Genomic DNA, 12,895 nt, shown 5'->3' with positions numbered 1-12,895 from the left:
AGTGCAAAAGTCTTTATTGGATGTACTGGCACTCTTCATGTGTGCTGCGTAACATAGTGCCCCTACAATTTGTTCAGCATATGCTTTAATATCATGGCACTGTTTCAATTCAGCTTTTACTTTTTCTGGCCAAGAATTAATTCCAGTACAATGCTGCCAACCTTCATTGAATCTATTATAGTACCTTGTATTTGAGGGTAATTGTTCTACTTGCTTCCTCTACAAATGTAAATAGTGCAAATATATATATTTTTATGTATGTATTCCTTTCTTCTATGTTCATTATACTTCACATGGAAAATAGTATACATAATATATGTGTGCACATATTTTGAAAAAAAAAAAGTATACGGACCCCTAATACTTGAGGTCCATCATCATCTTCCTGTAGTTTGTTCACCATTATATATGTACATATCTGTGTATATAATATAAATTTATGTTATAAAATGTGTTGTTCATATATGTGTTCATACATTATGAGCAGACACATGTGGGTGCAGGAAAATTTTTCTCTTCCGCTTCTTTAACAAAGATTATAACAGAAGGAAGTATGTATCAAAACTTTCACTTTCTTCCTAATAATACAGATTATTCCATTTCCACAGGGACGAAATCACAATATATTCCATATATACATATGTGCCAAATTATTGTAAGTACACATAATTAAGGTGAAAATACGGGCTCATACATTAAAACGTTAAAAATGGAGGTTAAGAATTGAGCCCTGTGCACACCTTCCATCTATGCACTAATTAATTATACTTTGCACCATTACTTTTAGCGCTGTACGACTATTCACCTTCTTCAACTATTACGTAAACAAGAATACAGTTTTATTTTGGCAAAAAAAATTTCATCATCTATAACTACGCTGTACTGATAATTAATGGTGCTATTGGATTTTGTTAGCCCATATGTAATTTAGTTCATATATGAACAACGCTCTCCCCTTTATCTACATGTGTACATTCATACATACTCAAAGTAGGCTATACACATACACAGCATAGGGAAAAAGATATAATATGCTTAATCCCACGAATTACATTTAAGCAAATGTATGCATTTTCTCAAGAACACACTCCTCCGTATATCATCATATTCATTGGATTATTCTTCCTCAGAGTTAATAATTCTTCCCATTCTTCTCTCGTGGACGACACCATAAATAACTTATTTATACATAATACATCCTACACTATTCGAGTCCCCCCCCCTTTCCAACACACAACGTATTTCACTTATTCATGTCCTTTTTCTTATTTATATTTTATTTCTTCCTTCTTATACTCTACCAAATTTCTCATATATACGTGTAATCAATATGAGTCAAGAAAATATTTCACCCCAAATCGATTTCCTCGATTAATTTCTTCTACTGAAGGACACAATATGTTCATAAAAATATATTCACAGGTTCTTATGGTCTAGGGTTCAGGTTTCAAGAATTCACCGTTCAGGGATTCATGCTTCAGGGATTCAGGGCACAGGGCTTAAGGTTCAGGGTTTAAGGTTTTGGGTTTAGGATTTAGAGTTTAGCGTTTAGAGTTTAGCGTTTAGTTTATACTGTTCAGTGTTTATGACTCAGGTTTTAGGGTTCAGGGTTTACTGTTGAGGACATAGGGTTCAGAATTTATGGTTTGCGGCTTAGGTTCGGTGTTCAGGGTTTAGGGCTTAGGGCTAGGGGCTCACGGTTCAGGCCTTAGGCTTCGGAGGTCAAGTTTCAGGATCCAATGATTAGGGTTCAGGGTTTGAGGTTTCAGGGTTTGGGGGTTTGGGGTTCAGGATACAGGTGTTCAGGGTTTAGGTTGAGTCTTCAGTTTCTAAATTACTGGATCGCAAGCAACATCAAAAGGAGTAATAGACTCCCTGAAACCCTGAACTCTCAACCGTAGAACATGAAAACTTGAATCACTAAAACGTAAGCCCCCAAGCCCTAGGCCCAAAATCCTGATCCCAAGAGTCCTAGATCCTGAAAACTAAGCCCTAAACTCTAAACCATAAACAATAAATCCTGAACACTAAACCCTAGGCCCTGAAACACAAACTCTAGTTTCTTAACACTAACCCCTTGTTTCTGAAAGTTTACCCCTAAATCCCTGAATCCTAAAACCTAAGCCCTACACCCTAAGCCCTGAATCCTAAACCCTAAAACCTAAACCCTACAACCTAAGCGCTGAAGCCAAAAACCTACACCATAAGCCCTGAAAGTAAACCCTACACCGTAAGCCCTGAAACTTAAACGGTGAACCCTAAACCCTGAACCCTGAACCCTAAATCCCGAACCCTAAATCCTAAACCCTGAACCCTAAACCCTAAAGCCTCAACCCTAAAGCGTCAACCCTGAACCCTAACCTCGGTACCATAAACCCTTAAACCTAAAACCTCAAAACTAAACCCCAAATTCTGAAGCCTAAACCCTGAACCTTAGACCCTGAACCCTAAAGCTTGAAAACTAAACCCCAAAAAGTGAATCCTGTAACCCTGCATTCTAAGCCCATAAATCCCTGAACTTTTAATACTAAAACCTAAGCCCTGAACCCTAAACTCTCAATCCTATAGCCTGAATCCTAAGCGCAGAACCCTAAAGCCTAAAGCCTAAGCAGCGAACCGTGAAACCTTAACACTTTATCCTAAACCCTAAACTGTAAACCCTAAAACTAAAGCATAATTATTAAGCCCAGAACAGTGAACCCTGAACCCTTGATCTTGAAAGCCTATTCCTATACCGCAAACCCTGATGTCTGCACGTTGATACCCTGAACGCTAAAGAGTGATGGGTGAAACCTGGACGCTGAGAAAATAAGAGTATAATGTAATAATAATAGAAAAAGGAGATAAAGGAAAAAAGAAAAAAGAGAATAGAAGGAAAAAGAAAAAAAAAATGAAAAAAGAAAAGAAAAGAGGAAAATGGAATAAGAAGAAGGAAAAAAGGAAAAAGGGTAAAAGAAGAAAGTTATTATTAGCAGCTATTGGTGAAAGGGGCTATGCTGCAATATAGTACTGTAGGGATTAATATGTTCCTCCTTACTTTTAAGTATAAATAATTCAAACTTTGATGTTGTATAATCATAATGTAATCCACAAATATACGCTCCACTTATTACATATTCATAAGTGTGTACACATTTAGCAGGAGGGATAGATGCTGTCAGCATGTATGAACTGCACTACCTATTTGTTAAAAAGTTTCTTAATAGCAAGCGCCTCTTTTTATAATAACATAATTGAGCATAAATTCATTATACGCATATAATAGTTCTTATTAAAATGTAAATCATATTATTATATATATATGCACGTATATGAATATAACGTATACACATATACACATGTATATATATGTGAAAGCAGGTAATGAATGCGTGTATAGAAGTAATATGGTTATATTACTGATAAATATATACCATGCAATGTATATAATACATAAATAAAAGGAATAAATGAAGAATTTGTCACCTTTCGTTCTTATTTCAAATTTCCCTTACAAGTAATTCCTACATTTTGCCTTAATTATATATACATATGATAGTATAATACGTATATATACAATATGGTATCATTGTTCTAAAAATTTAACAATGTGTACTATTAGGATAAAGTAAGAATTTAGTATTCATAAGTACGGAACAAGCAATATTCATACACATATATTTATACGGAACATAAGAACAATTCCTAGCACGAATTCACTATACAAAAAGGAATATGCATAAATAATGACAGAGGTACTAAGGACCATTTCTTATTCAAAATGAATAAATATATAATACATATATTATGCGCGTGCGTATAATACTTCACTCATATAATACTTCTTATATATATAGTATAATGAAGAAAGCATGTAAGAAACACATGTAGGAGCATGTGTACATTATGTATTCCATTCATTAAACTTCTAGAGCTTTTACCTCCTGGAATTGCCGTCACAAACAGCGTACGATGCATTCGAGCAGGGTCTAAATGAATGTAGAGTTTATACCATTGAACCGGGAAATACAGCGACTATATTGGGGGACGTGTTAAGTGCGCATCCAAATATTAAGGGAGAAATAGATAAAATGTTGAAAGCGTGGTGTTACGCATTTCACGCGGGAGGAACGTACGCACGTTACAGTCCACAGTGTACTTTCTTTTATTATTGGCTAGGAAATATAGTATGGAAGGATGTGGGAGACGAATCCACCTTATTTCAGAGAGTTATGAAAAATATTTATGGTGAATTGGCAAAAATTAAATCTGGAGATGGGTGTAACAATATGTACGAGGACAGCAGTATTGATAAGGCCCTCTTCAATAGAAGGAAAGTAGTATCCGATTATTCTTTGGACTACCAAAAAATAGAAGGGAATTTATCAACAAACAATATTCTGTACTGTAATCACTATGCATCTTACCTGCAGACAGCTGCTGATGCCTATAATAAACTGTGCACAAACAGTGAGGGGGACACTGTGGGAGGTTCAGATTGTGCGGTATTTAAAAGGAAGGACGAAAAACTCGACCCGCAGGAGTTAAGAAGAACAAAATGTAAATCAATGCATGAAGAGGAACGTGTATTAGAAATAAAACAGGGGGAATATGTCTCCTGGGAAACTTACTCCCTTCCTGCGTGCATGGAGAAGGTGAACCCTACAATATTTTCAAGGTCCAATGATTTCAGACTGCATGAAAATTATTTTCTCCCACTTACATTTTAGGTAATGAACAACCTCAACAAGAAACTCCTCCTGCAGAAGGAACATCCGGGGCTACAACAGGTGTAGTAGGTACGTGTATTCTGACAGAGGGAAGAGAATAAAATACTTCCCTTAGAAAGTTTGTTCCCTTTCCCTCAGGGAGGAAATTGTTGTTCCATTCTTCCCTGAACCCTAAACACCTCTTCCCCACTTCCTGAAGGGAAAGGAACAACTTCCTTCCTCCTTAAGAGGGGAAAAGAACAACATTCCCTCCTGAAGGAAAGGGAAGGAAAAGGAACAATCATTCCCTTTCTTGAGGAAAGGAAGGAAGGAACAACAATTCCTTCCTAAAGGAAAGGGAAGGAAGCGAGGTCTAAGGACGGAAGTAGGAAGGAAAGGAATGAAAGGAAGGAAGAAAAGGTCTAAGGAGGAAGGAAGGAAAGGATGTATCTAAGGAGGAGCAAAGAAAGGGAGGTCTAAGTAGGAGGAAGGAAGGGTCTAAGGACGAGGAAGGAAAGGGTCTAAGGAGGGAAGTTATGGGTTCCGGTTTTAGGGTAAAGGAAGGAAAGGTCTAAGGAAGTAAGAGAAGGGGACAACTTCCTAGAGGGAAAAGAAAGGAAGGTACTTTCCACAAGAAAGGGATAACTTCCCCTAAGGGAAGGAAAGGAAGGGAACATTACCTTCCCATGGGGAACAACATTCCTTCTCCTTCAGGGGAAAAGAAAGGAATGGAACAACAATTCCCTGTTCAGGGAAGGAAAGGGAAGGAACATTACCTTCCTAAGGAGGAAGGAAGGGTCTAAGGAGGGGTAAGGAAAAAAAAAAAGAAGGAGGAGGAATACGCTAAGATTATTTCATGTACTTATTTATTTTTCAGCTGGAGCTGGAGGAGCAAGTGCTGCCAGAGATGGTGGTGCCGTGGCGCCTGCTGTGTCAGGTGGACTTGCCGCAATCGCATTACCAACACTGGCTCTCCTCTTCTATAAGGTAAGTAAGAACACCACCTCAATACCACACTAACACCACCACACTCTAATAATACACCAATACCACAATAACACCTCTCTTTTTTTTTTTTTTTCCTTTTAGTATAAATCACTGTTTTTTAAGGGGAATAACCATTCTGGAGGAAGGAAAAAAAGATCAACTTTCAGACATGAATTCAACACGTCAGATAACGAAAATTTTACTCAATATTCTACAGAAGGTTCTGCAGCAACCTATTCCATGACGGAATATTCCATCCCATACACCAGAACTACTTCATCTTCTAGATGAGGGGAAGTTGCTTTTATATGAAAGAAAAGGGAAGGAAGAGTATAAGGTTGTTAGAAAGAATGAAGTTGTAAGGGTATTAGAATGAAGGTTCCGGATATTAGAGTGAAGGTTAAGGACGTTGGAATAAGGTCCATTTTCTAGGTTATATGAACAACAATATGGCCTGGTATTTTAGCTCTTTTAAGGAGGGGTATGCATCTTAGAGAGTGCATACAAAGTAAAGGAAAGAATGAAAAAGAAGAAAAAAGAAAAAAAAAATAAAGGTGAATGAATGAGTTGGGTGTGACAATAGGATTTCGCATTTACGATGGTTAGGATTTCATACTTAAGGTTAAGATTTTAGGGTGTAAGGACAACAATGTGGCCTGGTGTTTAGTTGCATATGGATGCTTATGCATATAATTTGTGCATGAAAGAAAAGGAAGAAAGAAAAAAAAAAAAAAAAAAAAGTAAAGATGAATTAATGAGTGTGTGGGGTGTATGTAGGATTTCGCATTTTAGGGTGTGTATGTGTAGGATTTCGCATTTTAGGGGTGTATGTGTAGGATTTCGCATTTTAGGGTTGTATATAGGATTTCGCACTTTAGGGTGTAGTTTAGGATTTCACAATTTAGGGGTGTGTGTAGGATTTCACATTTTAGGGCTTGTAACCTTTATCAATTGGGGTTAAGGTTCCAGGATATAAGAACAACAATGTGGCCTGCTGTTCAGCTGTTTTATGGTGTATGGACAACAATATAGCCTGGTGTTTAGCTATTTCAGGGTTTAAGAACAATGATATGGCCTGGTACTCAGGGGCTCAGGGTGGAGGACTTGCGCCGGAAGGGTGAACCTATGAAAAGAAAGCGAAGAGAAAAAAAAAAAAAAAAAAAAAAAAAAAGGAAGAAAAAGAAAGAAAGAAAGAAAGAAAGAAAGGAAAAAGGAAAAAAGGAAAAAGGAAAAAGGAAAAAAGGAAAAAGGAAAAAAGGAAAAAAGGAAAAAAGGAAAAAAGGAAAAAGGAAAAAGGAAAAAGGAAAAAGGAAAAAAGGAAGGAAAAAAAGGAAAAAAAAAAAAAAAGAGGAGCATCTTTTTTTTACAACGAATGTATAGTATATGTGAAAAAAATTCGAAAGGAAAAAAAGAGTAACTCCTGACAGTCACATAGAACGATAATAGAACGATAAACAGACTAAATGTACACACTTGTGTGCGTGCCGAATTAGCGACACCATGAAAAAAGGTGAGAAAGGAACATTTTGCGAAATGTCTGCTTTGAGTCCCCTGCGCCACACAGTTCTGCATAGGAACATTTACCTCTGCTGCGGCAGGTTACGCCATTTTCACATTTTTCTTCCGCTGTTTATTCCCCGCTTTGCACTTGGGTAACTCTTCCCGCCTTTTTTTTTTTTTCTTTTTCCTTTATGAAACCCTAACAGACACCTTCCACATGAATAATTTTCTGTCACGTGGAACTTAACACACAACGCCGCATGGGGACACGAATCACTTCCCGTGTCGCTACCCCACAGGTGGCTCATTTCTGATTAAATATTTCCGTGATGAGGTAGTAAATTATGTAATAAATGGATTGGGGGCAGTGGGATGAACACGCGGTGCTGCTTATTGCATTTGGTGAGTTGCAATAAAAATGGGTCAGGAAGGTTAGTTCACTTGGGTGCACGGCGTTGTGCTTCTCTACGGCTTCTCCTCTTTCTGCGCAAGCCCGCTTGATTGCCTGCAAATCGGAGGAGACGCTCGAGTCCAGGGCCTGCAACGAATCCAGCAAAATGAGCAAATAAATAATCCATACGTACAGCATCCACGAGTGCCCCTCCTTCTGATCAACCAAATGGCTAGCTATCACATGGAGGTAGTGAACCACCTGTTTGTAGTTAATGCCATAGATATACAAATGAATACACAGCGGGGATGAAGAAAAAACGGAAATTAAGTTTTCCCTTTTTTTCAGTTTTGACAGTACAGCACACTTAGCACTATGATACTTGAACCCATCGATTATTTTCCTGTTGTATTTTCTGTGCATATATTTCCTCACACTTTTCACATAATGTACAACGTCCTCTTTCCATGTGGAACAATCATACTTCATCAAATTAGTCTCCTTGTACTGGTCCAGTAGTACAAATATTTGATGTTTTGAATTGGATTTCCCCTCATTGTTTCCACTTTGTTGTTCTTCCCCTTTTATGCTCTTCACGCTGACTGTACTTGGAAGTTGGTCTCTCTCATTTTGCACTTGTCTGAAATATTCGACGATGGATTTGTTTTCCTCGTTCGTTATGTCGCTCTCGAAAATTTCCTCCAGGGAAAATGCCTCACTCTGTAGGAGTGCGTCGTCTCTGCTGTCCATTTGGGAGGCGATCACATGTGTGAGTAAAATGCATACCCCTGGTCGTGTGGCGCCACTGAGGAGGATAACTCGGAGTGGTTACTCCAAATGGTGACGCGGAATTGTTTCCCTTTTTCCGTTTCCCTCTTCAGTAAAAAATCCCCCTTCAGCTTCCCTACCTATTGCACTGCGCTCATAAATCGCATGTTGCAAAATAACGACGCAGGCGTTAAAAATGATGAGCTGCTAGCCAAAGGGTGCATTCCACAAAAGAGGCAACCCTTTTTTTTACAACTGCGCCATTCATTTGTCCCTAAAGGGGGGAAATTAAATATGTAGCGCAGCGAAACATGAGAAAAGCAAAAATAAGAATGCTCCCTTTTCGCAAAAGAGCCTTTTATGAAGTCCTGTTTTGCGCCTTCAAAAAAGTGCAAATCGGTCCCTCACATGTTGCACTATATATATATGTATATATTTTTTTTTTTTTTTTTTTTTTTTTTTTTTTTTTTTTTTTTTTTGGCTACCCCTTCCCACAGTGCACCATTTAAATTGAAAAGAGGCACTTCCACCTCTTCCCCTAAGAGGGGATATGTTGTTAAACGGGAAAATTCACAAAGAGGAGCCATCTTTCCACTGCAGATGAAAAAAAAAGAAAAAATCATCAGTTTTACCTCCACGCAAAGCGCAGAGACGTTCAGATCAAGTTGGACAAAGGGACCTCTTTCTTCAAAGAAAATTTGGACCCCCCCAAAAAAAAAGGACAGCAAAAGATCGTCAAACGAACAAACATAACAGCTTAACAAATTGGCACATGCTGCTAGGGAAGAGCTAGAGGGGAATCATTCTGTTCCCCTTATGGTAGCCATTTTTTTTTTTTTTCGTGCCTCTTCCTCCGTTGGTTGGCACGGACAAAATGAACGAGCGTGCTTATGGTGTGATTTTCCCCTTCCCCCTAGGGTTTGTTTGTGAAGCGACCGGGCTGATGCTTCCGAGCGGTCGTAATGGCAGATTGGGAGGCTTCACATTGTCACTTCAAACGGTTACTCCTCCCGTTTTGCTTCCCCCCCGGTACGGCGGCCCACCCGGAGGAGTTTGCCAAAAAAGGACTTCTTCTTATGGCATACCCCTGACTGGCTGTCTTCCTCATCGACATACGCCATCGGGGCCTCAAAGGTCATGTGCTCATTGGCGGATAAATGGGAATTTTTCATTCTCTTCAAACTCCATATTAGGGAGAACCCCTTCTTTGGCAAATCGTAGTTGCGAGAGTTAACACTGGAAAGGATACCTTCCTCGTCTTTCTCTGGAAGGCCCGGAAAATGAGGGCGCAATTTGTTGGCCCTACGTGCATCGTTCGGGCTGGTGCTTCTGTTCCGATGTCCGGGTTTCTTCCCCCCTATAGAGTTACTTTCCTGCCCAAGGTGGGAACCCTTCTCCCCCTGCAAAGCATGCCGCACATTCATTTCGTGAGTACTGTCCATATCTCCTACTTCATTCTCCCCCTTGTGGATGCTTCCTCTGTTCATTCGATTTACTTTTCTGTCTTGGGTTGTTACTTTATGACTCTCTTTGGTGACTTCATATGTAATGGAACTGCTCTTGTGGAGGATGTTTACGGTTGGGACTTCCCCTGGATCTACTCCCTTCCTTATGCTGTCCATATCGGTAAAACTACTTTGCACATCCGTCTCCTCCTTTACGACAGAGGTGGTGGCCTGGTGACCATCTCTCAAATGGGACGTGGAAGATGTCATCTCCAAGGAACTTCCCCCACTCGTGTAACCTGAACCGCTATCACTGCGGGTTCCTTTTTGTTTGTCATGCAAAATGGGGGACATTCCCCGTGGAAGGCCTTTCCTGGGCATTGCCGCGGGGGTCTTCTTCCCTTTGCGAGCAGCACCGAAGGGGGCGTATCCCCCATCGTTGTGGTGATCGTGCGGTTGGTGGTTCGTTTGGCTTTTCATATGACTGCTCGTATGACCGTTCTTTTGGATGTCCTCCTCACTGCTTCCATTGCTGCCCCCCTCAGAGGAAGACATTCGGTCCAAAAATTTATCGATCACACAGTGATTACACGGCGTGGGGAACAATTCCTGCGTGCGTCCTTTTTTTTTTCTTTTTTCCTTCTTCCCATTTGATGACATTTCATGCTTATTTGACGGACTGGCTACCTTGTGCCTGACGTGCCCGCCCGCTGCGCGGGAGCGATCGCTGGAGTGAATCCATTCCTGCAACTTTCCATTTTCCCACCTCCCCAATTTAAGGACAAGGTTACTAGATGCAAGTGCAAACAGGGGGCTCTGTGGGGTGATATCCTCTTCGCGGACATGGCTCAGGTTTAGGCGGCTTAGGTAATTTTTCAGACGTTCAATATCTTCGAAGGAGGGGTGGTTCCCCTGATGGATCTCTTCACCATTGTCTCCATTTGTCTCGTCAGTCTCTTCATCCGTATAGTCAGTTTCGTCATCCGTGTCGTCGGTCTCTTCACTTGCGTGGCTTGCCTCCCCCTGGAGGGCGCTCCACGCAGGTGAGTCGCTGCCCCCCCATCGCTCCTTCACCTTGCGCCGATTCAAGTAGCTATTCGTTACAGAACAAATGTGCTCCTTCACCCTTTCATAGAAGGTGCAGTTAAATTTGAAGCTGTTGCACTTTTTCCTTTGCAGGTGGTCGAAGTAGGAGCGGCAGGTCTGGTAATACCTCATGCGTAGTAGCGTCCTCAGGAAGAGGTACGCATCCAGGTTGTTACACTGGGGCGTCATCCCGTTTGGGGGTTCATCCTGAGGTGGTGCCTCTTTCGAAGCGTCATTCCATGCCGTTCCGCGTGGTGAACCGTGGTCTATGGCTTCTCCCCAGGTGGCCTTCTCCAACTTGCGGCGCACCCGGCCCTTCTCAAAAAAGGACTCCTTTAAAAGATTTAAAAATAAGTACTCCTTCACCTTTCTTGTCTGTTGGAAAAAGAAGAAAAAGGGGGCCTTTTCTCTCCGTTCATATTCCCTAATATGCTTGATCACAATGAAGACCCCATAACCGTGTTGCTTATTGTTAGACCAGTTTCCAAAGTATATCCTTCCATCATTCCACTTGTAAATACCTATGCCCTCTTTGCTATTATTGGTAGAGTGATAGCCATAGAACTGCCTCCTGTCTAACCAGACGATTTCGCAAGCACCCCCTATGCAGTTTTTCTCCCAGTTAGTTATGTACATTTTTTTCCTATTAAAAAAGTAAATCCCCTTTTTGGAGAAGCAATTATTTTCTATATTCCCAATATACATGGACTCATTTTTCAGAATAAATGCTCCAAAGCCATTTTTTTCTCCTCTTCTGTAATTACCTAAGAAGACATAATTCGCATTAACATGCTCAATTCCCTTTTCATTCTGTTTGTCATTGGACCAGAATCCTTTGTAGAAGGTACCATCTGTATGGGTGAAGATCCCGTAGTGATTTGTCTTGCCTCCCTTCCAGTGTCCTACATAAATACTTTTGGAGAAATGCACATACAAACCGAACCCTGTAATTTGATCCTTCTCAAACTCCCCTATGTACATACACTGGTCAGGTGTAATGATCACTCCTAACCCATGCTTCTCATTATTTGGACTGACCTCCCCGATGTATACCACACCTGTATCGCCAATGCGCAGCATGTATTTTTCGTAATTTAAAATTATATACTTTAGGAAGATCAAACTTGTGGCGTTTCTCTTTTTAAAGAAAAGGAGAAAATCGTCCTCGTACTCCCTAACATACATGAGTATTTTTTTCACGTTAATGGTGTACTCTCCTTCTAGTTGATCGGCTAAAATTTTCGATTTATCGATATGTTCCTCCTCTTTGTGTTTTTCTTTTTCACCTGACTTATTCATATTTTTATTTCTCTCCAAACGGTAGAAATAGTTGTCGTCTTCCGTCTCTTCATCTTCGCTTAGGATGTTATTCCCCACGTCTTCATCCCAGCACAGGCGTATATCTTGCAGCTTTTTGTTCGTTTCTCCGGTAGACATTTGCGCTTTCGCGCTGTTCATTTCTCCACAGCTGCATTCGTTTCCCATGTTTTTTTTGATCCCCTATTTTAGTCAGTTCTTCAAATGTAAATCGATTCAAGTGGATGTTTCACCTCTTCACATGCCTTGAAGCACAATGGAAGGGGGCAAAACACCTCGATGGTCTCTCCTGCCAAGGGGTTATGACTATCTCCCACATCATTTAGTCTGTTTAGGAGGGGGCTATATACCTTCTGCTCTTCCGTCCTACCGAACAAAACTCAACAGCCGTGGCAAATAAATCGGCGTATACAGCGGGGGAGTAAAGACACACTCAAATTCTTTCACAGCCAGTGTATAAAGAACATTTCTACTTTTCTTCAATGGTGACAAGCACATGCTTAATGCGAAAAAAAGATTCACTAAAAATAGCACATGCACTTACGCATGTAAAGGTATGCCAAAAGAGGGCAAGTGGAGGGTCATGCATGGAGACATAGTTTTCTCCTTTGACAGGCACAAATGAGAGAAAAATGAGGAAAAAAAAAATAAACAATAACTACTTTGCTTGCCGTGGGAGCCTTTTTCAGTTTCCCACGTTGGCCCTTCAAAAG

At 40.3% G+C, this 12,895-nt stretch overlaps 2 protein-coding genes across 2 annotated transcripts; both read right to left on the bottom strand.

The window, feature by feature from the left end:
* Positions 1 to 7,479: 7,479 nt before the first annotated feature.
* PCOAH_00026350 (Uncharacterized protein) lies at positions 7,480 to 8,316 on the bottom strand (the record flags this gene model as incomplete). Its single annotated transcript, XM_020059440.1, has 1 exon — positions 7,480 to 8,316. One exon carries the CDS (start codon positions 8,314 to 8,316, stop codon positions 7,480 to 7,482), a length of 837 nt encoding a protein of 278 aa, XP_019914951.1.
* Positions 8,317 to 9,335: 1,019 nt separating this feature from the next.
* Positions 9,336 to 12,350, bottom strand: PCOAH_00026340 (Uncharacterized protein; the record flags this gene model as incomplete). Its single annotated transcript, XM_020059439.1, has 1 exon — positions 9,336 to 12,350. The coding sequence occupies one exon, from the start codon at positions 12,348 to 12,350 to the stop codon at positions 9,336 to 9,338; it is 3,015 nt and encodes a 1,004-aa protein (XP_019915085.1).
* Between the last annotated feature and the right edge of the window lie 545 nt (positions 12,351 to 12,895).

The sequence above is a fragment of the Plasmodium coatneyi genome, chromosome 9 (assembly GCF_001680005.1).
Source record: "Plasmodium coatneyi strain Hackeri chromosome 9, complete sequence".
In the NCBI taxonomy this organism is placed as follows: domain Eukaryota; phylum Apicomplexa; class Aconoidasida; order Haemosporida; family Plasmodiidae; genus Plasmodium; species Plasmodium coatneyi.
This window is presented reverse-complemented; position numbering and strand designations above follow the sequence as displayed.